The sequence below is a fragment of the Pseudopipra pipra genome, chromosome 17, assembly GCF_036250125.1.
Source record: "Pseudopipra pipra isolate bDixPip1 chromosome 17, bDixPip1.hap1, whole genome shotgun sequence".
In the NCBI taxonomy this organism is placed as follows: Eukaryota; Metazoa; Chordata; class Aves; order Passeriformes; family Pipridae; genus Pseudopipra; species Pseudopipra pipra.
In genome coordinates this window covers 10525212-10551800 of record NC_087565.1, presented here as the reverse complement: position 1 = coordinate 10551800, position 26589 = coordinate 10525212, and the positions used below count along the sequence as shown (strand labels likewise).

The 26589-nt window shown below is 46.8% G+C and overlaps 2 protein-coding genes across 2 annotated transcripts; one reads left to right on the top strand and one right to left on the bottom strand.

Annotated features, from left to right (window-relative positions):
- Positions 1–8117: 8117 nt before the first annotated feature.
- Positions 8118–16881, bottom strand: SPATA2 (spermatogenesis associated 2). The gene is made up of 3 exons (XM_064674230.1): positions 16568–16881; positions 13538–13963; positions 8118–11907 (listed from the first exon to the last, which is right to left on the bottom strand). The coding sequence occupies exons 2-3, from the start codon at positions 13853–13855 to the stop codon at positions 10654–10656; spliced, it is 1572 nt and encodes a 523-aa protein (XP_064530300.1). The 5' UTR covers positions 13856–13963; positions 16568–16881; the 3' UTR covers positions 8118–10653.
- A 165-nt stretch (positions 16882–17046) lies between these two features.
- On the top strand, positions 17047–23637 carry RNF114 (ring finger protein 114). The gene is made up of 6 exons (XM_064674233.1): positions 17047–17214; positions 18505–18655; positions 19762–19868; positions 20402–20516; positions 21326–21433; positions 21642–23637. The coding sequence occupies exons 1-6, from the start codon at positions 17096–17098 to the stop codon at positions 21705–21707; spliced, it is 666 nt and encodes a 221-aa protein (XP_064530303.1). The 5' UTR covers positions 17047–17095; the 3' UTR covers positions 21708–23637.
- The last annotated feature ends 2952 nt before the right edge of the window (positions 23638–26589 follow it).

Below are 26589 nucleotides of genomic sequence, written 5' to 3'. Positions count from 1 at the left end.
ACAGATGTGCTGAGATCAAAGAGCACTTTAGTTCAGCCAGTTGTAGCCAAACACAGCACAGCCTTCGACTGTGGTGTCTCCTTTATGCCTGCTTTTCCCAACAAAACCAAAAAGAATGGCTCACCTTCAGGCTCCCATCATACACTGGACACATTAGACCAATAAATATAATTTTCTGCAAAAATCTCTGCAAGTGAACAAGCAGATCCATTAACATCCACCCCAGCTCACATGTGCACTGCAAAGTGGAACCAGTTCACCCAGCACTGGCAGACCAATACACGCCTCACACTCTGGAGTGAATTCCTTTAATTTTTGGTCTATTCTTTTCCAATGTTCAAAGTCTACTTTGAAAACAGGCCGTATATTATCAAGTTATTTTATTTCAGGAAAACACATGGCAGACTAATTTCCATTAAAATGCATCAATTTAAATAGATCTTTAGCTGGACTTTCAAATTGTTCCTAATTAATATTCCCTTTGAAATCTATCAACTTTCTTTGCTGCCACATTTTCTGCACTAGACTATAAAAATAGTATTTCAAAGAAAAGTCACTTTTATATGTAGTAATCAGACACCACTTCATTATCAGGCTCAATTTTTAAGTCAATTTTCCCTCCTCCTCTCTAAAGGACTGTCAGGTCAATAACTTTCTCCCCTTATCTTCCTACTCATTCCACTCCTTGGCACGGGTGTAATTTCTTTCCCACATTTCTTTACTCGTGGCTTGACAGTTTTTAATGAGCCTTCCACACCTGTGGTTTTGTCCCCTCAGTTCCTCTCCCTGCTGCACAGATCAGGTTTAACCACACTGCAATCAGTGGTCCTGCCCAGCCTAAACCAGCACAAAGATTATGGTAGCAGCCTTTGTTTTTTGGTATAAAACTGTGTCAGTCGTGGTCTGAAGACACTGCCCTGGGACTGGTGTATAACCAGCTTGGGGTCTCAATCAGATTTCTAGCTGAACATTTTCCCTAACCAGAAACCCACTTACAAATGCCTTTGCTGGCAACAGGAGAGCTCTTGACCAAAGACAGCTGGAAATCGGGATCCCCTTCGCAAAGGTGCTCCTGGGGCAAAGCTGTTGGGTGTCCTGATGTCAGTGCTTGGGGAAAACTGTTCAGCTACAGCCCCTGGGAAGGAAGGGGAGATCTGAGCATCCCTGCAGATGAGTTGGTGCTTTTCACAAGCACCACGTTCCAGGGAGTACAAATGGAGAATCTAGGACATGACTTTCAGTTTGACAGGGAAGGTGCCTGCTGACAATGAATGAACCTTCTTCAAGCTTTGTTGGGGAAAAAAAAAAAGACAAATACTAAGTGCCAGGGAAACAAAAATACCCCATCACTTCATTCTATCCTGTCACTCTGAACAATACAGTGCTTGTTTTTAGGGCTCCTTCTCACATGGCCATACAAACTCTGAACAGAAACCCACAGTGCCGAGCACTGACACAAAAATCACAGCCCACAGCCATTATCTAGTCATATGGAAAATATCTGACTGAGGAAACAGTGTCCTTCACTGGAGAGCCTGAGTGATAAGCTGCAGGCAGAAAAAGCAGAATCAAATCAGTGTCAAATCCACATTCACTCCAAAGACATGTGAGCATCCTACTTGTGCTCAGTAAAAGTCATTTTGCCAACAGGCTCTGAGCCTGTTGAAAAGCAGGAAGTACAATGAAAGGAAAAAGAGGATTTTTAAATCAAACACTGAAACATACCAGAAAATGCCCACAACAGGCCCTGAGATACAGACTCAGGAAGAGCCAAGAGGCAAAAATACAGTGACTTTACCTTGTACCACAGCAGGAACATTTGGGTTTGATGGTTCCTAGCAAGCAGAGTTCTTGGTGGCAAAGCACTGTACGTTTTGCACTTCTGCAGCTATGTGATGCTTTCTAGGGTCTCTCAACTTTCTTTCCCCCAAATCATGTTTATAGATCTCACAGTGCTTCAACATATCCCAAAAATTATTTTACAGAAAACAGGTTGTTTTCTTCCTCAGCTTTTCATTGTACTGCAGCTAAGCCCAAGTAGGATGATGGCTACACACCACGCCTTCACGTCTCAACTCCCTGCAGAGCAAGACCAGACAGACACCAGGTCCCAAAGGTATCTAGACCATTGCAACATTTAACAGGCCATATTTTAAGCTGTGAGCACTGCACCAGGGAGAAAGAATTTAACTCCAGCTGCAGGCAGATCTGCACTGAAGACAAATTTGTGCCAATAGTTTTCAGTGTGAGTTACCAGCATCTGAATACTGCACCTTTCTCTGTTGTGAAAGGAAGCTCTTGGACATAAGCATCATTTTATTAAGCAGCACATAATGCTCACTGTAGTATATACAGCAGCACAGTTATCATGCTCTATTTCACAGCATTAAAAATGAACTATTCTCCAAGCAGGAGAAATCTTCATATCAAAGATTCAAGCACCACAGGCTTTGGTGCTGTCAGAAGAGATTATTTTAATTTTTGATATGCCTCTAAATAGTCCAAGACTTTACAAGTCACAGTGGAAAGTGAATCAGAGTTTGATTCCTGAAAGAGGCAGAAGTCACTAGAAGAGTCCAAGTGAAGGGTGTTTTTGAAAGACTAGACATGGCAAGTCTTCCCAGAGCCTGGCAGTGATGTGTGGAGTGGAGAACACATTTCAAATGACTCAGTGCTTCTCCACCTGAATACTGAAATGCAGGAGTAAGAAAGGGAAAGAAAAGGATCCCTGAGACTGACCTTTCAAGTCTGAGCTCTGAAGATGCAAGGTTCTCCCTGGTGGTATGAGGGCCACACACAGACCAAACACCTCCTTATACCCTCAAGTACTCACCCATTCTAAATCTTTTTTCTGTTACTGATTTACATGAAGAGGTTTTATGTTCTCAAGGTGAAATTCTCCACTGGAGATCTAGGAGTGGGAGACAGAGTCTAGCAGCATCCTCTGCTCAGCTAACACCTCCCCAGTTCTGTCCTGGAGCAGCCGCAGGACACCCAAACCCCTGCAGACACAGTATCTGCCCGGGCAGACACTGAACAAAACACGCCCTTAAACGAGGTATAAGAAGTCCCCTTAGATCCTTAGCAACACAAGACCCAAACTGCCAGATCATCTGCATGGAAGCACCCTCTGTAAAAATCTGCTTAGCAGAAAACAGCATTCCTGTAACATGATGCTGTTCTGCCACTAGGTTTCACCTTATTCCTTACGCCGAATTTCTACCCTTCTTACCTTTACCTATGGCCTTGCTCACCCCCCCGTGTTTGCTGCAGCAGCTGTACATGAATCTCCTCTCAAAAGCTGGCCAAGCACATCTTACCCCCACCCAGGACAGTCTCACCGTGCTCTGTCCTCCAGCACAAACCAGCCAGGCAGTGACCAGCCCCAGAGTGCCATCTATGGCTATTTCAAGGACTTCACAGCACAGCAGAAAACACACAGGCACGCTCATCTCCCCTCCTGGCATTAGGAATATCCCTCAGAAAAGCTTCTGTCATTAAGGTCTGAAGAACAAGAGAATTTAGTCACAGCAGCAGATGCAAGAGTAGCTGCCCTAAGAGGGCTTTTACTTCTCCTGGAGCGAGAGGCAGAGCGTGGGGAATTAAGCCCCTCTCCCCCACTCTCCCCAAAAAAGGAGAAGCAGAACATATGCACACAGCCCACTGATTTCTGCTGAGGTGGCCCAAAGCCAGCGTATAAACCAGGCTGGGTACCTGTGAAATGAGGCTGGAGCACGTTAGCATTTTTAGAGTCAGAAACCGAGTATAAAGCAAAAAGAGATGGAAATGGCATTCTCCCCTCAATGCACATCCCAGAACCAATAAATGAGCCACCTCCACCAGGGAAACTGGCCACCCAAGGGAAACCATGTTCCTGGGGAGGTGTTTCACAGCGGTGCTGAGCTGACCCCTCTGGAAAGAAAGGCTTATGAGGCCAACCCTGGCCCTGCAGCTGAGGAAAGAGGCTTGGAGCAGGTGATGTGGCAGGTGCTATCCTTGTCTGCTTCTGCCACTGAGTCAGCCTGTACAAGCTGCAGCCAGTAAATCCATACAGCCCCCACCTCCATGAGATCACCTGGGCACTGGTACAGCCAGTAAATCCATACAGCCCCCTCCTCCCTGGGCACATCTGGGAACTGCTGCTGCCAGGCACAGAGAGCTGTCAGTGGCACTCAGCTGATCCTCTCGGCCACCCCTTCGGGGTCACAGCACAACCCTCTCCATGAGAGGAATTACAGGAATTACAACGCTTGGCTGTACAGGAGAACATCTCCAAACCACCCGGCCAAACAGACCCCATCACTCCAGAGCAGGACAAGCCCACCTACATGCCCCAACCAAGCCAGCACAGCACTGTCAGGTGTCTGCTGGCTTCTACTGGCAGGAGCTGCATTCAGCATTCCCACCCAGCCATGCTCCACCCAGGAACACAGAGGGTCTCTCTGCCAGGACCCAGGTCTTTCAGGAGATCCTCTGACCTGGTGCTAACATGGGTATCTAACAGGTTCTTCTGCACCCTTCAAGGGACCACACAGATCCTTGTTCTCCATCAGTGAGCTCCTCCCAGCTGCCACTGGGACCACACACACCCCCACAGCTCCCAGGGGCACGAGGGACACGGGAGAGGAGGAAGCCTCTCCTCCCCACCACAGACTGCCCTGTGGGAAGGTTCACCATGAACATACTGGTTAGCATAAGTGCACTGAGACATGTAAACAGGCTGTCCCCTTTCAGACTTGCTGGATGACAGCACCTACTTTCATTGACAGTTCATTTCTTAGTGTCTGGGGCTTACATGTGTGCAATGATGGAGAGTCATGCAGAGCTCTCTGCTTTGGCAGAGACAGCTCACCAGAACTGGCCGTGCTTTAAAAAGGTGGTCTGTGAAGACTTCAGGTAAGGCAGTTAAATTGGAGCACATTGCACACAAAGCTACAGAGCAGATTTTACTTACTTTGGGAGAAAGCAACATTTTTCACTAAGGAGTTGATGAGCAGTTGTGGGTTGATTTTTTTTTTCTTTTTTTAAAGCAGGTTGATGATGAAAAATCTCAGAACAGTATGACTATCATGAGAATGATTTCTAAAGCAGGAAGCATGACAGTCCCACACCCACAACAGCAGAAGCAGCTGCCACACACAAGTTGTCAGCCACACGCTGCAGGTCTGGTCCTGCACTACTTAAAGCTATTGGAGCTCTGACACTCTCTTCAATGCAGAAAACTGCACAATGCAGAATTAACTCAAAGCCTAGATAAGACAGAAAAAACAAATTAGTGGTATTACCCAAGTCAGAAAGTATTTCACATGCTTATCTCAAAGTAGGAACTCCTATGACAGAGCCCAGTCTGAGCAGAAGCAACAGAACTACCACCACCACTCACACTCAGGATCTGCAGTACTCAGAAAAGAACCTACCAATAAGAAATATCAGTAATTAAAACAATCTCTAACCTCATGTGAAGTTCTCTGCAATATGACTTCAGTGCCTCCCAGACTCTGAAAGCTAAAAGAGAGATTTCTCCTTGAGGCTAAGGAAAAAAAAAATAATCAGAGCAGGTTGTTTCATTTTTATCTGGAACATTTCCACCTGCCCACCTCTTTTCTGCACAAAGCCTTTCCAAGTTCAGTGCAAGTCCATGCCTGGCTTTAAGTACAGGTGACACAGGAAGCTGCTGAGTGTCAAGATGATTTTCATGGCCCCTTTGCTCTGCTACAGCAGCAGAAAGCCAGGGCTTTCTCCAGCTGCCAGCTGGAAGGGAATGGGGAGCAGGGGTGGCTGGCTGCAGCCGTGGCCCAGCAGTAACTAAAGCCTCTGACCCTGCTGTTCCTCAGGGTAAGGGAACAGCAACTCCAGCTCTCCAGAGGCATCTGAGGCAGCACGGCCCAGATGGGAGAAACATTCTGCCTGCCTTTGAAAAACCCTGGAGCAACTCTGCCCTACCAAATGGCAGGAACCAACTGGCTGTCCCTTCGGGGACTCCTAAGGAGGGCAGACTCTTCCTTTTGCAGAGGTCAGAGCACCGAAGCAGCTGGTTCCAAAAAGGCAACAACCCATTGCAAAGCCAGAGCTCCCATAGCCTGTCCCACACTGTGAAAGCAGCAAAAGCAGTGCAGGAGGGGGAAAATAAAGAATGATATGGATTGGTCCACTTTGGGCAGTGCTATGTGCCATTAATCCCTCGTTACAGGTCAATCATCCCCACAGCTCTGCAAGGACAGCCTGGGATCAGAATTGCCTTTCCTGATTCTGGCACAGGGCTGGCTGCCCACCAGCACCTCGTCTGCCTTATCCAGGGATCTACATTCCCATCTGATCCAAGGAACAAACATGATCCACAAACTGATCCACACAGAACAAACTATGCTGGGATCTCCTCAGTGCTGAGCTCTGGTGCCGTGAGGACCAGCCCTGCTTCACACACAGGAGCACACTGAAGTCTGCACAGAAAGCCTGTCAAACTGAGCAGCTGCTCCCTGGCTCTCCTACACCTCTCCTCAGATGGAGGAGCTTCAATTATGTGGCATGTCTGCAGGATTTGGGAGGTAAAAGAGCTGCTGCCACATCACATGCTTTAACCCTTTGCCTTCCTCCAGGCACTGTGGAAGATGTGCTGCACTGTGTTCATTTTCATGTGGTGGCTCAGTGCACAAGGCTGCCCTCAGAGTCTGGTTTTCACAGCAGGGGTGTAGGAGTACAAAACCACAAACCTACTTAGTTACTGATTCCCTGCCCCTACATTTTCAGACTGGCAAGACAAGTTACAGAAAACCTTCTCCAGGGGAATACATCAACTGTAGAAAAGTACTTAAAAGTAACTGCAACGTTCAATTTTACTTAATGTTACACAAGAGCTCTAAGACATTTACATACTTACAATCTTAGATAAACACAACTACATCCCATGATGTTCAGAAGGAATCATGGAACACCCCTCACAAATAACAGACAGAGACATTTGCAGCCCAACTCAGTTGCTGCTTAGATACTTAGATATTATGCTAAAAGGCCTAATTCACTCACTGATTAAGAGAAGCAACTAAATGAGAGCCAAACTAGGTTCATCAACATGTACCTTAACTTGCAGTCACCTCCTGCTTTTCTCTCAGTCACTCTGGCAGCATTTATCACCATGCTCAGATTAGCTCCCGTTTCAACAAATACTGGAAAGGTGAATCTTTTTCCCTAAAGAGGGTCTACAGCATAATTAGCACTAAACACGTAATTAGTACTAAACGCTTGTAATCCACAGTCATCTTCCAGAAAAAACAACTTCAAGGAGCTGTGGGTTCAAACCACCAAATCTAAACTACTTAACAGTGTATGGAACCTTTAAGCTTCTGTTGAGAGCAAAAGACACAGAAAACAAGTTTATAGATCTGTAATCAGAAACGTCAGACAGCAAGGCAGCACCAAGGCTTGTTTTATATGCACCAGAAACATGTCAGCAGGAGAAGCATCACAGCATGAGGGAAGATTTCCTGCAAGAATATTTTAGTTACCTTGAGCCTGATTTTTATAATCCTCCCTGGTACTTCCAGTAATCTCGGCAGATCTGAGTAGAGGACTTGTAGAAAAGGCACTTCAGGCATTTCAGCATTCACCTGACATGCTTTAACACAAGGAACAAACGAAAAGAATGATCTAGTTTGGAACTTGAGAAATTATCCTGCTCTGGAGCTAGTAGGATGCAAAAGGAGCCAGGTGGCCTAATTCAAGTGCCAAAATGTACCTCAGTGGTATCACACATCTTCTGGGAGATGCAGCTTCCACCAGGAAGCTAGTTAGATAAGTGTCATGGAGAGCCAAGACTGGGAATCCATGGAGGTTAGCTCCACATGGCACACAGATCCTGCTCCCACCCCACCTCAGTCTGCTGCAGACTGCTGACATCCCGGCTCACATGCTCCATGGAACGCTCTGAGTCATGCTGCTAAGGCTGGAAAATAAATGGGTTTTAAAAAGCTCTGCGTTCTGCAAGCAGCACACCCAGTCTGGGGAGGCTGAGGCCCACGACACAGACATTGTTGCCCGTTTGCCCAAGACCCCCTTTGTGCACCAACTCATCATGGCTGCATGCAAACACAGTGGTGAACAGACAGCTACATGCACTCGACTTTAAGAAAAGAGTTAAGCCTTTTCTTAAAGGCCTCTTTATTTTTTTTAAATTCCTTCAAAACATAAATTAATTTAAACAAATCAGATGCAAAACACCTGCATTTTAAATTAGCATATATTTTACTGTATCAATCACAGCAACCTCATACAGTAAGATACACAAAAATAGAGCATGGTATCACTTCAATTCAACACAGGTTTGTACTACAGGATTCCATGACATATATACAGAGGACTTTTCTTTTTTCAGAGCAAGCATAGTCCCTGCTCTGGTCACCGTAAAAATTACGTGGCATCACAGTTTTAGTTATTCACTGTAGTGTGAGTAGCCATATGGAAACTGAACTTGTGAACTAGAAGATACACTGTAGAGCAGCCAAACAGGCATGACACTGCAGAAGGTGAACAAAACCAAAAGAACCACCGAAAGGAAAACCACCTTCAGACTGCATCGTAATAGTAAAATTGTTTTTTAAATTCTTCACTATATACATAATGTATCTACATTTGTGTCATATTTATATATATATATATATTTATAAAAAACATACAAGAGTTTGAAAACCTTAAAATCATTCACCTAAACAACATTCACCCCAACCTTTAGGGTCAGCAAGGCAGTACTTGACCTTGACATTATGTTCAGTTGCAGTCCCTGATTGTTAAACACACACCATTCACTTTGTTTCTTAGTGCAAACTGGACAGTAACTTATTGTTCTCAGCCCTCTGTAAGACCCAGGTTCCATCTTATTTCCATTATGCTTCTGACACCCATTTACGGCTAAAATTATTTTAGCTATTTTACAATGTTAGCCTATATAATTTCCCCTTCTACCTACCTGAAGCCCTCCCCCCACCCAAAAAAATGTAAGACAAACAATCATTCATGCATGTTTGTGTCACACAGGGATTGATGGACACTGAATTGAGAAGCCTAGACTCTAACAGTGGTTAAAAACCCCTAAGTGAATAATTTCAGTGCAAAGTGGACTACATAGTTTACATCTCAGCTAGAGTTCTTTACAGATATTTTGAACACATTTAGCTCTGCACATCAGATTAGGTTGCCTGATACTTTGTGCTAACTAGCTAGTTGGAATAAGGGAGTTAGGATTCTTATGGGTTTCCTTTTAATAAAAAACTAAAGTCTATTCATAACCAGGTGTTGTTTGGGGGTCAAACTGTACAGAGCCCAGCACCAGGGAGTCCTGATTCTCAGTCAGGGCTCCCAAGTACTATAGCAATAGACAAGGGTTATTATCTGGTTCACATCCATAACTGATGGGTTCACTTGAACAGGAGTCACAAATGAGCTCTGATTTTTAACCAGGCCAGTGCTTTATTTGCTGGACTACACTACGGACTTGGCAATGAATTTGGAAGCAAGTGCAACATTAATACTTACAATTTCCATAACCACAAAGAAAAAGCGTGCACTGAGAAGCAAAATCCTGCAATTCTTAGACAAGACTCCACTCAGACTAGTGCTAGTCTTATCAGAGGGGAAAAAAAAAAAAGAAAAGGCAGATTAAAACCAAGAATTGATCAGAGCCAAGAACATCAGTCTGCCAGAGTGGCTATAATAAGCTATGAAATAAAGTACAAGGAAAAACAAAAGGTCACACCTGAACAAATAACCCAGAGAGACTTCATAGTTATAATGATTCTACCACTTTTAAGAACTCAACATATTAAATATTTATTAAAAATAAACTGTTTCCAAATCACCTATTTACAGTACAAAGAACAGTACTTAATACATGTGCAACAGAAAGTAAAGAAAATGGATACTCATCTGAGAGGACAACACTCCAGGCATCATCTGAGTGACACAGATACACGTTCACCTCTTTAAAATACCATACAGTAAAATCCAGAAGGATGATATTGGCAACACCGGAAAATAAAGCACGTTATTACCCAGATTCAGATTACATAAGCTTGAGATAAACAACTGGGAGAGAAGGGGAGAAGGAGGAAACAAAGACAAAAGGAAGAGATGTTGTGGTGTTTGCATTTTGGAGATCAAGAAATGCAGACACATGTCAAAAAGTAGTCCTTGTTGGCAAAACAAGCCGTTCACATATTTCCTGCACATTTTGAAGTCATACTTTATCAAAAACCGGCAGTTTTGTCGCTCATAGAAAATGAGAATCTTAATTCTCTGGCTTTATCTTCAAGCCCTGCCTGGCTTTGTTTGGGCCAGGAGATGACTGCGATGTAATAGAAAAGTGTGATGTCACTTTTTAAAAAATACAACAGCTGCCAAGTTTTAAGGAAAAATGTGCTCTCTCCCCCATTTAAATTGAAAAGCGATGATCATTTAGGAGTTACCTAAATTATAGCAGCATGAAATCTAATGGATCTGCAGCATCTATGAAGCCACAAAAACCAAGAACTGGCACCTGATCACTGAACCGTGGTTCCAAATATTTGGACGTGTGGTTTTGGTAAGAGGTCAGTGTGGAGTCAGAACATTAGTTAGGATAGCCCTTTCCCCTTCCCCTTTCCTTCCCAAACAGACTAATCGGGTCTATCTATAGACCACGTGGGACAGCTGGGATGATTTATAGTTTAACTGGTTGTTAGGCAGGAACCTGTGGAGCTCGCTCTTCCTACAGCAGGGGTCATAATAGTAAGCATTGAGGCAAGAGTCACAGGAGACTTTTGAGCAGAACGTGCAAGTGTTCGCAGCTCCGGAGCGGTTACAGAAGCCGCAGCGAGAAGTGCCCGAAGGCTTGGATTTGGAGCTGAACTGAGCAGCTCTGTCTTGGCTCTGAGTCTGTGATGTGTACTGTGACTTCTCCCTCAGAGCAGACGCAGGTGACAAGCTGTCGTTTGGGAGTGGTTTGATTGAGTAGGTGCTCTGTTTCACCGCTGGGTATTCCTGCCTCGAGCTGAACAGATTGTCACACTTTTGGCAAACAGAAGTGCCGCAGGGTACACCACAGTTCTGGCACTTGGGGGAAGCTGTCTCTTTGGCTAGGTGGGTGCGTTTGTGGTAAACGGGGTTGGCATCGCTTCTTAACAGCCACACATCAGGCTTAATAGATTCTTGTCTTTTAAAATTTAACATACCTCTAGAATCGTGATCAGTATATAAATCTAAGTCCTCTTGAGCAGAAAAATAGGAGCTGTAAGGGACGTTTGTTCTTAGCATGCCATTGTGATGAGATGAAGTTGGCAAGTACTCGTCTGAACACCCGTGCGGGGAGCTGGACATGGTCAGCAGAGAGGGCGACGGGCGGATAATTTCATCTTTAATGTCATCTTCCGCATCGACCAAAATCGGCTCTTTCCTGAGGCTCAGGGAGCTCATCAAAGGTGGTTTCTTACTTTCCCAGTAATTATCATACGTATCCACTGACTTGGAAGGCTTGCTCACCTTTGGCTTGAAGTAATCTTTAGAGGCCCGTTCGCTGGCCGATTTCTGGAGCACCATCCGTGCCATGGAAGTGTTCAAGTTCTCCTTGCACTCCACACGCCGCTTCATGGCCTCGGAGCAGCCTCGCACATCCTCGCTGCTGTTCTTCCGCTCGTTTATGACGTCGATCTCTGAATAACCTTTATCCTTCACTTGCAAGTGAATTTCAAGAAGCTGCTCACATTCCACTTTGGCCAAAAAGAGTTCAAATGAAATCATTTTCACTTGGATGGCATCGACCTGCTCTTTGAGCTTATAGGTTGTTCCCAGTTCTGGGACATAGCCCATGTAGTTCAGAATCTGCCTTACATCATCTTCGGTTAGAGCAGACTTTACATAATAAACAAAGGGTCCAGTGTAGGTCTAAGGGGGAGGGGAGGGGAATAAAAGGAAAACTAGGTTACAAATTCAGTGGTGGACTAGATGTTCAGATAATTCAGTGACAGAGAGCATTATAATTAAATAGAATAATAACGACTGCGAACACATGCAACTCCCTTGGCAAGATGAGCTCAATTTCTGCAGCCCTCCTGTTCAGCAGATGGAAATTCCACATGAGGCAAATTCAAAGTAGGAGAGCTTTCATTCAAATTAAAATCCTGATTAGCATAATGTCCTCCCTGGTGATTTAAATCACTCTGCTATGCACTGACATTAACTTTTATGCATACCGGACATGTCTGCATTACAGGAAGTCTACCATGAAAGGCAAAAAGGCCGGAATTTCGGGAACTGCCCCAGCCAGGGGTAAGCTGGAGGCAAGAGGAACCCAGAATTACAACAAGAGGGCCAAACTTCTCTTCAGTTCAGCTTTAAATGGACTTGAGGTGCACACTTTTTTCCTGTACTGTTACTAAACAGTTTCAAACATCAGTTCTATTTAATTTAATATTAATTCAAAAAACTTCCACTAAAAGAGCCCCAAAAGCGAAGACACAAGTCTCTGCAAGTTGAAATACCCTCAGCACCTGGCACACCTGAGGGACGTGCTTAACCCACTTCAGCCTGTTCTGGACTGTAGGCAGGAGCAGCACCAGAACTTAATCATAATGAAGATTTACAGAGAGATCCAGAAGAAAGACAGTTTCCTCTTGGGGAAACAGAGAACTCTCAAATGTTCTAATAATGTCCAAATTCTCTGCTAAACACTGAAACTGTCTTTTTACAACTGCCAAGGACTGCAGACACCAATCCCATCAGCCTGTCTATCCAGCTTTCAGGCCTCAAAACTGTTCTTGTAATTCAGGTGCAGCATTCATTACTGAAACATTGCAGCAGCTTTGAATAAGCATCTAAGAACAGGTAAAAGATAAAACAGAAAACTCAACAGCAGAGAGCTCCCTATGTGATTTCCAGCACCCAAGCCCAGCAGTGTGTGAGTTCCCTCTTCTCTCTCTGAGATGCTGGCATTGGAAGATACATTTGAAAGTACATTAAAATCAAAACTTCATGAACTGAGAACTGACAAGCAGATAAAAGATATTCTGAAAGCAATTCTTTTAGAGATGTTCCTTCACCATTATCATACAATTTGTGTGAAGCTCAGCAAAGCATCCACTTGAACACATGCACTGGGCTTAGTACTTGTGTCCAGTAACAGTTGTGGCAAGACAGAAATCTAACTCTGAGTGAAATTAAACCCAACTCAGGGGCTCACCTTCGTGAAAGCATCTCCAAGTAGAAATAAAACAGAGTAGCAAGGCAGACTGAACAACAACCTTAAACAAGCTCTTTTTCTATTTTATACACATTATAACTTCAGGTAGTACTTGTACTTCTGCTCTTGGGATACTCTCACCAGCACAAGTTCACTTATTTTACACAGAAACTTTCCTATGGCTTCTGTTCACCAACTGTATATAGACAAACACATATATCATGCCAATAAACAGAAAAAAAAAAAAAAGAAGGCTTTAAAGGAACTGCATGAAATGTGTTAACAGAAAGGAAAACAAATCATGTTCTCACTACGGCTACACAAAAAATGTCTTACCTTGATATTTTTGAACTCCTTTTTCCAGGGGTACAGAAAGAGATTAATTCCAACTGTCTCGAGCATGTTGAATGCATTGTGGAGGCAATGTAAACTCGAGGATTTCACAGATCTCAGTGAGTTTTCAGCCATCTCATAAAATTTAATCAACCGGAATCTATAAAAGGGATCGATTTTGGGAAGGCAAAGTAAGGCCGCTGCTGCCACTCGCAAGTACTCATCGTTAATAGGACGCTGCTTGTTGTCAGAGGCATTCAGTTTGCACTCGTGGAACTGCACATACTTCCGAAATAAATCGTCTTTGTATTTTGTATCCATTGAAATCAGTGTTTCCCTCGCGCTGGGGCAGCTACCTCGTCTCTGTCATGGCTATTTGGCAGTAGGTTGAGTGTCTGGCATCAAGAATCTTCAGCAGTGGCAACTCTCCTGGAGCAGAAACCAAAAACAAAGACAGGTCACCCCAAGTGCCCACACCCCAGATGTCCACAGCATCTCCCTGCCCCACAGAGCTCTGTAATCCTGCTCTCACAGAGCAGCAGCTCCCACAACAGCCTCTCTAAGACTCCAGAGCAGCGCGAGCGGCCACAGAAATGCTGCTGTCCTGCTTCTCACTGTCATTCCCTGCTCCTCTCCCAGGTCCCTGCCCAAGTCAGCACCACCAGGCAACACTGAGAGCTCGGTACAGCAGAGCTGGGCAGGCTCCAGCCCACACTGAGGCTTCCCTGGCTCTGGGAACCCAGGGGGAAGTAACTCACAGCAAAAAACTGCAAGGAGAAGGATGAATTTTTAGAGTCTCTTCTCACCATTTTATTTTTCCCCTTCAGTTCGCAAAACTTATACAAACATTATTTTAAACAGTCCCTGGGGGGTTTTTGTCCCTTTTTTTTTTTTCCATGCACAGTGATACAAAGTTTAAAAAATTCCACAACGAAGTTTCACTTTGCTCATCTTGGTAAAGCATCTACTTTTTTCCCCTCTTGTGGCACAGGACTGCCCCTAAACTGAGAGGGTTTATTTACTTTGCCTTTCGATTTCTAGCATTTTCTAGGCTTTTGATGGCCACTGACATTCCCTGTGCTGGCACTCCCAGTCCAGGCCCGTGCTGGGGCAGCTCTGCAGCCATCTCCAGAGGGCCCTCTCCCCTGCAAACCACAGCCCAAGCTTCAGCTGAATGCTAGCAGCTGCAAACACAACTGACATCTTTTAGGCAAAAAAGCTACACCTGCCACCTTCAACGACTTTATTGAAATCGAGCAAAACCCATTTCTGTGTATCCAGCATGTGCTTTTGTTGGCAGGAATAGTTGCTTTTATGGACACACTGATCTACATTTTCAACTCACTGAGCTCACACACTGCACTGAAGCAGCTGGTGACAAAAGAAGCTCCCAAACGCTGCTTTACCAAAACCTTGGTAATTAACAGGCCAAGTGACTCCATCTCGAATGCCCGAGGAACTTGTGATCAAAAAGCAGACCACGGGCTTTGTTCTTCACCTAAAAAGACAACCCAGCCCTTGAACTGATGGGAGGTGGGAGAAATCAGTGCAGTGTTTCAATTGTAGTCAGTCTGAAACTGCACTTCAGAGAAGACTTTTCACCCAGCATTAATAGCTGCTAGAACAGCGATCAATTCCCCCCACTTCTGTTACAGTGAAAATCACTGCTAAGAGCAAAATTAACTGAACAAAAGGAGCCAAAACACAAAATACCAACAACCAAGAGGCCTGGAAAACAAACAAACAAAACCACCAGCCTAGCAGTTAACACTCCCTGATGAAAGGCTATGCTCAATGCCAGCCCCGTAGGGGGAAAGTTAAGTAGCAGTTCGGTTTCTGCTCCCAGGCACACCGTGCTGGTGTCAAAAGACAGGCTGTGAATCACAGGAAATGTGGAGTGCTAAGTTAACATCTCAGCATAAGGGCCAGGAGCAGTTCCCCCTCTCTCCACGTTCCTCCCCCAAGTTGTGCAGGATGGATCTGTGGACAAAGACAGCAGAGCCTCTTCCTTGGCAAGAAGAGCTACACAGGAGACTTGCAGAGAGAGATCTTTGTCTGGCACGTCAGTGAAACACCCCCAGGACACTGAATGATCCCGTGCTGACAAGGAACCGGAGTCAGAATAAGAGTTCCACCACCCACACTGCTACTACCCACCAAACAAAGCACTCGGTTACACGTGAGAGATGTCAGGGTCAGGAGAGTTCCCAGATAAAAAGTCCTTCACCAAGGCCTTGCAGATGGCAGCCCCTGCCAGCCTTGCCTCTGCCCCCGGGACCGCACACAGGTCAGGGCTCACAGGGTCGAACTGCAAACCAGGACAGACCAAACCCCCCGGGCTCCGTCCCAGCCCCCCGGCAGCAGAGCCATGGTTACAGGCTCGGGAGCCGCGCGGTGCAGCAGGCACGGATAAATATAGGCTTAACAGCGCACTGGTGACAGAGCACAGCGAGGAACGAGGCTGTTTTCTGCTGCAAATTATTGACTGAAAACCTCAAGATTTCCTGGAGATGCAAGAACAGTAAAGTCCAGTGTCTGCCGGTGGGACAAGAGAACGTTCCTACCCATCTCCAGGGCCAAAACCACACCCCAGGGAACCAACTGTCCGACCACGCTGGATCACTCGGCTGCACAAAAACCTTGACAGCAGCACGGGACGGGCATTGAGGTGCACCCTCCTCCCGAAGTACACACACAATGCTCCTACCGTGGCCGAGAGCACCAGGAACGCCAGAATGTCGCCGAACACCTGACAAGGCTCCCGGACACAACGGCTCCCAACGGCCCCCGAGCCCCGCCGAGCGCTGTCCGCCGGCGGAGGGGTGGGCGGGGGCCCGCTCGGGGCCGGTTGGTGCCCGGTCACCTGTTGCAGAGCCGGGGCGAGGAGCCCCCGGGCACCGCCGGGGCCTCCCCAGCGCCCGCCGAGCCCCGGCTCCGGGAGCCGCCGCCGCCGCCCCCGCCCGCCCCGCACAGCCCGCGCTGCGCCCGCCCGCCCGGCCGAGCCCCTGCTCCGCGGCCTGCCCCGAAACTCACCGCTCCGCTGCGTCGGCGGCGCCCGGTACCCCGTGCGCGGCCCCCGGCGCGCTGCCCCGCAGGGAACAGGGAGCGCCCGCCCTCTCGGCTCGGGCAGGGCCGCGGCGGCGGCGACCCGGAACTGAACGGCGGCGACGGCGCTTCCGCCGCGGGACGTCACGGGGCGGGGAGGGGCGGAGCCCTCAAGGCTGCGCCCCCTGGGGCTGCGGGGGATGGAGCGGCCGTGGAATGTCTGCGGGGCAGTGGCGGAACCGGCCGTGGGGCCCACGCGGTGCCGGGAGCGGGGTTCGCGCCGCGCTGGGGACCCAAGCGCAGCCCCGCGGCCGCCGCCAGGAACGGGAATAGGGATACGGGGCCACGCCCCCGCGCCGGGCCACGCCTATCACAGCGACCACGCCCACTGTGTGTGACCTCTCCCACCAGCCATGACGCGCTCATTTGCATGACCACGCCCACAACGCCCGGTCCCGCCCCGGGGCGGGGCGGGGCCGCGCGTGCGCAGTGCGCCCCCTGGCGGCGCGGCGGAAGATGGCGGCGGGCGGCTCGTCGCGGGTCCCGGAGCGGCGGCAGGACCCGCTGTCCCGCCTCACCTGCCCCGTGTGCCTCGAGGTGTTCGAGAGCCCCATGCGCGTCCCCTGCGGACACGTGTGAGCGCCCGCCGGCGGACGGGGCGGGGGGGAAGGTGTCGGGGCTGGGTCCGCGGGGGCTGCGGGGCCTCCGGAGGAGCCGCAGCTCGGAGGGGGCTGGGGCCAGGGGCGGCTCAGGGGGGCGGCGGTGTGAGGGCAGGGGCTGAGGGCAGGGGCTCCGCGGGCTGCTCTGCGACTCGGCAGCGGCTGAGGGGTGACCTGGAGCGTCCGTGAAAGAGAGATTTAAAGAAAAGCAGAGGCAGAAATAAAGCCGCTATTCTTGCACTTTCGGTTCCTCACCTTGCTGAAGGATGCGGGCACGGAGCGCCGGGACAAGGGGGAATGGCTTCCTGCTGCTAGAGGGCAGGGTTAGATGGGATTTTGGGAAGAAATCCTTCCCTGTGAGGGTGGGGAGGCCCTGGCACAGGTTGCCCAGAGAAGCTGTGGCTGCCCCATCCCTGGAAATGTCCAAGGCCAGGTTGGACGGGGCTTGGAGCAACCTGGGCTAGTGGAAGGTGTCCCTGCCCATGGCTGGGGTAGGAACGAGATGAGCTTTAAGGTCTCTTCCAACCAAACCACTTTATGATTCTGCTGCCTTCAAAATCCACTTATAAAACTTATAAGGCTTACCAGTATTAGAAAAATAAAAAAAAACATTATCCAAAAAAAAAAAAAAAAAAAAATAATAAAAAAAAAATGGTCCGCCCCGGGTCCACCCCCTGAGAATTGAGTCGGGGGGCTTTCGGGACCCCCTGTTCATCCCATCTTCCTCTCCCTCAGAGCACAAAAGGCACATAGTTACCCAATTCTTGACCATATTCTGTGGTTTAGGCCCTGATATGCTGTTCTGCCAACAATCTAGGCCTTGCCTTGACAAAAGACTAAACATTTCTACTGGTTTCAGGAGTAGGATTGATATAGGGAGCATAGAATGGGGTAAGAGGGTTAAGGAATGTGTAAACAAGGGTGCTAGAGAGAAAGGGAAAGGGACAAAGGAGGGAGGGTTGCTGCCTTCAAAATCCACTTATAAAACTTTAAGGCTTACCAGTATTAGAAAAATAAAAAAAAAACATTAGGGGCTTAAGGCATCAATTCTCAGCGGAAAGCGAGGGCACAGAGCCCTGTCCAACAGCAAATAACGCTGGGCAGGACGGCCTGGGATCCTCCTGCTCCTCCCTTGGGTGCCCGAGTGCCAACGGGCGCTGCTTTCCCCGATCTCATGTCTCAGGACTCGGTCATCCCTGCGGGCAGGGGGCAGGGAGGGCAGTGGGTGTGGTGCTGGTGCCCACCACAGGTTTTTCTCCACCACAGGTTCTGCACGCCGTGCCTGCAGGAGTGTCTCAAGCCCAAAAAACCAGTGTGTGGTGTGTGCCGCAGCACCCTGTCCCCTGGGAGCAGAGCTCTGGACCTGGAAAAGCAGATTGAAACCACAGAGACCACTTGCAATGGCTGCAACAAAAAGGTATGAAGGTGGTTGGAAGTTAAGTGCCTGAGGTGTGCCTGCTCAGTGACACTGCTTAGAGGGAAATAAAGTGCTTGCTCCTCAGCTTTCGGCAGAATCAGGTCAAAATGTTCATTCTGATATGTTCTAAAGGTATTTGATAAAGGCAGCACCCAAATGTTGGCATTCTTTCCACAGTTTTTTTGTTGTTCAGGAAGTGAATTTCAGATGAAAGAGACTGATTTTAAAATTACAGTAAAACCTTGCTGCTGTGGCAACGTCCTTGTGAATGAAACAGTGTAATGAAACAGTGCCTGTGGGGGTTAGAGAGTGAGCTCTGGCTCCTTAACAGAAATTTATTTGCTTTTTTTGCAATAGTCACGAATCAGAGTTGTCTTGCATGGCTGGTGTATTCCATGGACTTACTGGTTGTTGTGTCTTGCATGTTGAATGCCTGTGTGACATCCTTCCTGGGCTTCCCTTTCCCTTGGTGAAGTTGAGCTGCTTAGCCCCTTATACATTAAGTGAATGTATAAGAAAATATCCTAACACATGACAGAGCAACAGGAAAAGGATAATTAGACAAACTAAGGTGAGGGTAAGGGTTCAGTTAGTTTCACTGTTTATTTCTGGGTCATTTCTTCATTCTGTCTCCATTCCAGCTGAGAGAAAACTGCAGTGTCTTGAGTTACAGCTTCCCTTGTTGTAAATCTGAGTTTTCATTAATGGGATTGAACAATTAGCAATCAGTTTATACCAAGAGCTGTCCTAAAAGCCGAGTTATTTTCCATACACTGTTCTCCTCAGTGACCAGGTGAACTGGCTTTATAGGAAGCTTTTGTTTATCTACTATAGTATGGTATATAAAATAGTATGTAGTATAGGTTAAGAGAAGTGAGCTGTCCTGAGCAGGGGTGTGTGTAACATAGTACAGGCAGCAAAGTTACAGGTTAACTAATCTGTATCTCAAAAGTTTTCCACCTCACCAGCTGAAGTATTTGGATTTTCTGCTTTAACACTTGTACAGAAAGCTGCTCTGGATTACATGTTTGCTGCTTCTGCTTAGAAGTGTAGCAGGAAGTGCAGGTAGTTTAAATTAATGTGCTGTGCCATTGTTGCCTGCACAGATGTACCTCTCCAAGATGCGCAGCCACGCGGCCTCCTGCTCCAAGTACCAGAATTACATCATGGAAGGTGTGAAAGCTGTGACTAAAGAGCCCCTCCACAACACCAGGTAACAGCTCTGCTCTGAAGCGCTTGGCTTTTTTGTCACAAAAAGGAATCTTAAAGTACGAGCAGACTTTACCTCCTCGCTCGGTTTGGGTGTTAATTTTTATATAGTTAAAAACTGAGCCTTAATCCTGCAGCTGACTGTGCCCAGGCAAGCTGTGCTGCTTCTGCTTAGTCCATGCACAGGACATCTTTAAGATCAGGTTATTCTGTACAATGTGGCTGGGTTTTTAAAAGAAGCTTCTATCTGTCTGTCTCTTAGTTGTACTCACTTATGATGAGGGGAAGTAGGAATTGGTTGCAGTGCACTTGTGTGTGTGGTACCCTGTGCATTTAAAGAGAACATTTGGCACTTGGAACATTTGTAGAAGAACTGTAGATCAGTCTAATATGAACAACGTTGAGTTCCTTAAGCTATTGTTAGGAGTTTACAAACTGATTGTTAGAATTAGCTTGTCCTAATTGAATAAGTAAGATTATTGCTTTGAATAATTTGTATGTGTAAATAACCTTTTTTTCTCCTCCCCCCTCAACCAGGAACTTCCCAAATCGCTTCACCTTTCCTTGTCCGTATTGCAGCGAGAAAAACTTTGATCAGGAAGGGCTGGTTGAACACTGCAAAGCATTGCACAGCATGGATGCAAAACAAGTGGTAATAAAGAGTCTTGGTGCAAGAATTGCAACTAAGTCTAGTCTTAAAGCCCTTTGAAACAGTGAATTAGAGACTTACTCTTGAACTAAGTCTTGAACTAAGTGCATATAATTATTTCTGTTAAGTCCAGTGTGGCTCTGCTGGTCATGCCTTTAACTCTCACATAATTCTGCTGTTGGCTTTCAGTGCATTCTCTGGAGGTGACTGGTCTCTACTCTGACTGCAGCTGGGCCACATCCTCCTTTCATATTTGAAAAATGGCAGACACTCAGAGTTAATTGGACACAGCAAATTAATAAAATATAATTTAAAAAAAGGTCGTACATTTGACTTTCCTCTGTGCTGTTTTCAGCAAGAAGATACTATAAGCCACTGGGGAAAATGCTTGCAAAAAATAGTATACCGTTCTAGTAGTCTTTCTGTGATACTTCCTCTTATGTAAGAGGAATTGCAAAACATGGAACTGAATTTGAAACTTTCGTTTTTCTGGGAAGTTTTTTGGAATTCCAAATTAGTCAGGAAAAAAAGTTCCTTTTTTCTCCTGGAGAGTAGTGAGTTCTGATTTTCTGAATGTGGGAGAAGAGTAAGCTGTTCCATTTCAGAGATCTACGACATCAATTAAAATTGTCTGAGGCTTTTGTATCAAATATCCCAGCAAGGTATTGGGCAGCACTTTGCACATAAAATAGTGGCAGCACAAACCTTGAACTTCAACCCTCCACACTGTCCCTGCCCTGCCCTCCATGCTGCCAATGTAAAAGGATTTAACCATTGGGGCCTAATTGGCTTTTTTTGGGTTTTTCTTGAAGGTTTGCCCGATTTGTGCCTCAATGCCATGGGGAGATCCAAATTACAGGAGTGCTAACTTCATGGAGCATCTGCAGAGGCGACATCGCTTCTCCTACGACACCTTTGTGGTATGTGTATCCTCCCCCTTGGAATGCAGCCTGATGGCTCATAAACCTGGGCTGTGTGACATGGCCACTGCTGTGAAACCCCACCCTGCACATGGTGTCCTGGGAGGAATTGGAGAGTCAAAGGGAAGGACAGCTTTTGCTGCTGTTATTTGTTGTATTAACCAGCGTGGCTGTTGCAATAAAGAATTTCTGTCCCCTTTGTTCACAGGATTATGATGCTGATGAAGATGACATGATGGAACAGGTTTTGATGCGTTCTTTGAGGGATAAATGATCCAGCTAGAAGATTAACTGTAAAACCAAGCTTCCACAAGGGGGAAATGCCCAGCATCCTTGCACTTCTCCCTGCACATCCCAAGACTAACTCAGGCGTCCAGAAATATGGAAGACTTTAATCCTATCTCAGTTTCAAATCCTGGTTTGATATTTCTGTACCACTCAAGTCTTTTGGTATCATGGTCTCTTGCCATTCAGCCCTATCAGCCTCATTTTTCTACTTGCTTCACACAAAGCTTAATTGTAGGTCACCATGTGGGAACCAAATCTTTTTCCTTTCCCTGTGCCCATTTCTTGGTTTCTTTGGCAGTTGTGTTCCTTTGACTGTCTAAAAACAGAAACATTCCAAATGGAGTGGCCTGAACTAGTTAATAAATATCTCTTCCCAGTCTCATTTACATATCCCAAGTGATAGTATGTGAGGTGTATTTGTAGCTCTGTTTCCCTTTAGTGAGACTTCCAGGTGCTAACTGTAACTGTCAGACCAGCTCTCATTTAAAGTGACCTCTGATACCTGTGATTCCATAATGTTTCCCAGTGTTTCAGTCCTTACAGGCAGCCTCCCAATTATATGGAAAACATATCCTCAGTATGAATCTTCAAACTGTAAACTTTCTTAGCAAATCTTTGCACTGTGTAATCAACTAGCCCAAAATACTTCAGTTCTATGCATGATGATTACTTTCCTCCCTACTCTTACTATAATTTCTAGCCTGTAAAATTAACTTAATTGTTGGTCTTAGTTAAAACACATAATTTTTAACTATATTAGCAAATATTAATCATAACTGCTGGCTTTATGATTAAATTGGTGGCTTTGAAACTGGTTTTTTAGTGATTTTAAGCCTTATCCTGACAGGGGAATTCAGAAGGTTTTTTTCAATACCTCTGCTTTCTATTTAAACTAAAATTTTCATATATATTCCTGGTTTTTCCATCTCTCAAGACAAACTGGTGGCAAAACTTAGCAGTAGTTCACAGCACTTTCTTTTTGCATTACAGATTTAATCAGGTATTTTGAATTCCTGTTCTTAATATAAATGTTCCCACAGCAGCTGAAGCTGTACTTGGATGGTTTTCCATCTAGCTAGCAGTATGTGTGTAGAGTCAGGTGTAGCTTTCAAGAAAAATTAAAATATAACCCTGAAAGCAGGATGACAATTCCAGTCTGTGGTCAATGGATACTCTGTTTTCAAGCCTACACTTTTAGCACAGAGATTCCTTAGTTTTAATTTGATGTTTTCAGTAACTTCACAGACAAGCTGTTGAGATGTAACAGTCTAAGACACCCGACCAGAACTTGTAAATCACTTTAGTGTTGAGATGTCTAATGTAAGCATTGCAATTGGAGCAGTGGACCTGCACCACCCCAGAACTGAGCACTAATTAATTTATTTGAGCAGTAACCTTACTCATCATGCTCTTCAGACTGCAGTGTAGCCTTACCCTGAAAATAATGAAACCACCCCACCGAAAACCTCTGATCAAACTTTGTGTCCAGCCAGACCTCTAACATGCATCAGTTGAACTTGGGTTTAGTGTGTTTTCCCCTTGGTATGAGCTGTTACAGACTTATCACTAAGTATCTGCATGGGGACTGGAAGCTCAGTCCTGGAGGGTGGGAATTGTGGATCTCATGGTTCTGTGGGAAAGGAACTGTGATTGAAGGTGGTTATTTTAATGCTTGACCTGCAAAGAGATGACAATTTATTGGGGGTTGGATGGGGATCTCTGGGTTCTGGCTAGAGTGCAGTTTGGTGATGCCCATTGCCAGGAATCCAGATTCCTGCTACTGTTCTAAGTGCACTTCCACGCAATTCTGGTAAAATGTTTAAGGAGCAGTTAGAGCTTCCGAGCAATTACTTTGTCATGTTTTTGACTTTTGAAGACAAGTTACAAATAAAGGCCATTTAATTTATAAAATCCTATCTTTGTGTCACCCCTTGTCATTTCTTCCTCATGGAAGACCTCCTGAAAAACTCTTCTTGCCAGCTGCATAACTCTGCAGAGAGCACAGTAGATGTTGAGAAATGCAGGAACTTTAACTTTTGGCTTCCATTAAATATTTTGTGCTGATTAGTTGGAACTTTATTTATAATCTTTCAAAGAGCGGACCATGGAGGTTATGAAAAACAGTTCAGATTGAGTGTGGATAAAATTGTGCTGGAGCTGACCAGAGCACTGCAGGTGCATCCTTGGGTGGGATCCTCCTGTAATCCATGGAAACAACCTCTCGAGAGTCCAGCAGGGCTTTTCTGTGGAGACCACTGCAGCTGCCATAGCTGAGTACTGGCTGGAAAATGCATGCTAGTTGTGCTTGAGGTTTGGTTCCAGGAGTGAGGAGTGAGCAACAGCAGCGTGGACAGCACTGCTTCCCATCTGCTGAGCACCCATCGGGCTGCCCTGAGATACACACAGAGTTCCACTGAGCCCAGCTGCTGAGGAGCCTTGAGTCTCCACGCTGCTGACTCCATCAACACACACAGACATGTTTGCACTCGCTGGGGTGTCTTACTGATGATACTTGTGGGTTGATGTAAAGCCGTTCAGCTCATTTGGGTCACTAAAAAATCCTTAGTATAGAACAAGCCGGCCTGGGCTTCCAAACCCTCGGAGTGTCCCTGCGGAAGAGTGAAGTGCTCTGCCAGAGCTGCTCTCGCCTCGTCAGCACCTGATCGTGCAGCCGCAAACCCTGAGCGCCCATTGTGGGTGATAATGCAATCGGGCCAGCTCGGACCTGTGAAATTCCCCAAGTCTGGCACAAGGAGTCAGCCTCAATAGGACAATTAGCACAGAGAGACAGGATGGGAGGAGACAGGATAGCAGCTGAGCTATTTTATTAAGTGCATCTTTCTCCAGCTAACGACTGGCCTTAATAGGTCTGACAAATTGTTGTCGGCATTAATTGCCTAACGCACAGGCATTGCTTCATCTGGAATTACAGTGGTAAATCCCCATGGTCTCCTTACGCTGTGGGGATGAGATCTTGTCAAGGATCCTATCCATAATAAAGCACTGGTGGTATATTCCAGGTCCTCATGTCACCTGATTGACAAGAGAATAGCAAATTTCCTTTGAGGCCCTTGGCCAGCTATCCTGCACAGGTACTGGTGAGACCAATGCAGGAAGGATTAATCAACCAAGGCTGTGTTAAGTCGTGGAAAAGCAAATGAGGGATGTGCTCATAGTCCTAAAGCTTTTTTTTTTAATATACTAAAAATTATAATGGGGCATTTACCTCTTTTGGGTCTGGGGTTTTATTTGTTTTCCTAATGCAGAGCTTCACGTCACAGTTGCATTGGTCTGTGCTTCATCAAAAGCAACTCACTGTTTTATGGGCAAATTCCATTATTCTACAGGACTGTTGAAACCACTATGAAACCTTGCTTTTCCTTCCCTACTCCTTCCTCAAAACCCCAGAAAATACTTAGCACTTAGTGAAAAATTAGTGTCATTGCTACAGACTTGGGTCTAGTTCTTCTCACATTTGTTCTGTCTTTACCCGGTACTCAGACGTTTTGGTTTAAACAAAGAATTCAGTGGAGCTTCTGGGAGCAGCTTTAGTCCCCCATGCAGAGAGTGACGGTCCGTCCCCCAACCCGAGTGCAGGGGATGAGCTCCCCCGCCCCGCTGCAGCGGTGGCCGCTCGGCGAGCGCTGACAGCAGAGGGAGGTCTTGCATCTTGGAGAGAGCGAGGCTCCCTCCTCCCGGCCCTGTGCTCAGCCCGGCCTTCTCCACCGGGCTCAGGGGCTGCGGTGGGTTCCAGGGAGCTTCTCCAGCCTTGCAGTGAGGTTTCACACCCCATCCCCACAGCTCATGGTCAGAGCTTCCCTTCGCCCCACCACAGCCTCCCTTGGTGCCAGGTGCTCTGCTCTGCAGCCAGATATTCGAGATGCTTCACAGAGCCATGGGGCCAAAGAAAGTAATAAGCAGTAATAAATAAGAAGTAATTTGTAGCAGATCTGTTGCTCTGGAGGTGGTTGGAGTGTACATGTGAGCTCCTTGGGCCAGTCCATGTGGGTCTGGGATTGGAGCTGTGCCACAGGGTGGTGCCCAGTCTACTCTGATTGCCCTAAGGCTCAGGTGCTGCCACAACCCAGTACTTCAGTGCAGGGTGGGACAGCTGAGAAACCACTGTCACTTCCAGCCCATGAACCATTGCAGAGCTTCCCCTCCCCTCTGTGTCCTGCTCTCTGTCCTGTAGCATCCTGGCTCACAGGCAGGTCAGGTCACTTGGTCTCAGTTTTTCCCCTAGCACAGGCAAGTTTTTTCCACATGCAGTGATTGGAACAGATTATTACCATTTCAGAAAGAACAGAGGAGCAGGCTTTGCTTCTTGAAAGAAAACCACCTCACTGTGTTCCTTGTATGAGTGTCCCCAGTGTAACCACATCCGTGGCAGGTGGAGGACGGGGGGGGGGGCACTGCTGAGGGGCTGGGGGAGGCACCTGCACAGCACCCAGACTGCTGACCCCTGCCCCAGGGGCTGCTGCACCTCTGGACCCCCGAGAGAAAAGGGGGGGACCTCGCCTCTGTGATTTGCATCCCCCAAAGCCTTCAGGGGCACATTTTCCCCTGAACTTCAGGCTGATTCAGGGATGAGTTTTGCAGATAAACACCTGCCGAAAGCCACGGGCAATTCCGCAGCCAAGGAGGGATGATCCAGCTCCAGAGCACGTGGCTGCAGGGTAAGAGTTTGCAAATGCGTCTGGTCTGGGCAGGATGCGCATGGCTGGCAGGACAGGCTTTCCAAGCTGTTCCTGCCCTGAGGAAAAGCTGACAGTGAGCTCAGTGCTGCAGCCGTGCCAGTGGAAAGCTTTGCTCCCACTTCTGCATTTCATGTGGTTGTGGCTGAAGAGTAACGCGTGGTCAGCAGGGGT

Excerpts from the sequence above, each read along its gene's own strand:
- RNF114 (XM_064674233.1), top strand. The coding sequence starts at position 17,096 with ATGGCGGCGGGCGGCTCGTCGCGGGTCCCGGAGCGGCGGCAGGACCCG. Across the intron at positions 18,656-19,761 it reads GCAATGGCTGCAACAAAAAG|ATGTACCTCTCCAAGATGCG; the intron begins GTATGAAGGTGG and ends TTGCCTGCACAG. Across the intron at positions 20,517-21,325 it reads GCATGGATGCAAAACAAGTG|GTTTGCCCGATTTGTGCCTC; the intron begins GTAATAAAGAGT and ends TTTTTCTTGAAG.
- SPATA2 (XM_064674230.1), bottom strand. The coding sequence starts at position 13,855 with ATGGATACAAAATACAAAGACGATTTATTTCGGAAGTATGTGCAGTTC. Across the intron at positions 11,908-13,537 it reads AGGAGTTCAAAAATATCAAG|ACCTACACTGGACCCTTTGT; the intron begins GTAAGACATTTT and ends CCTCCCCCTTAG.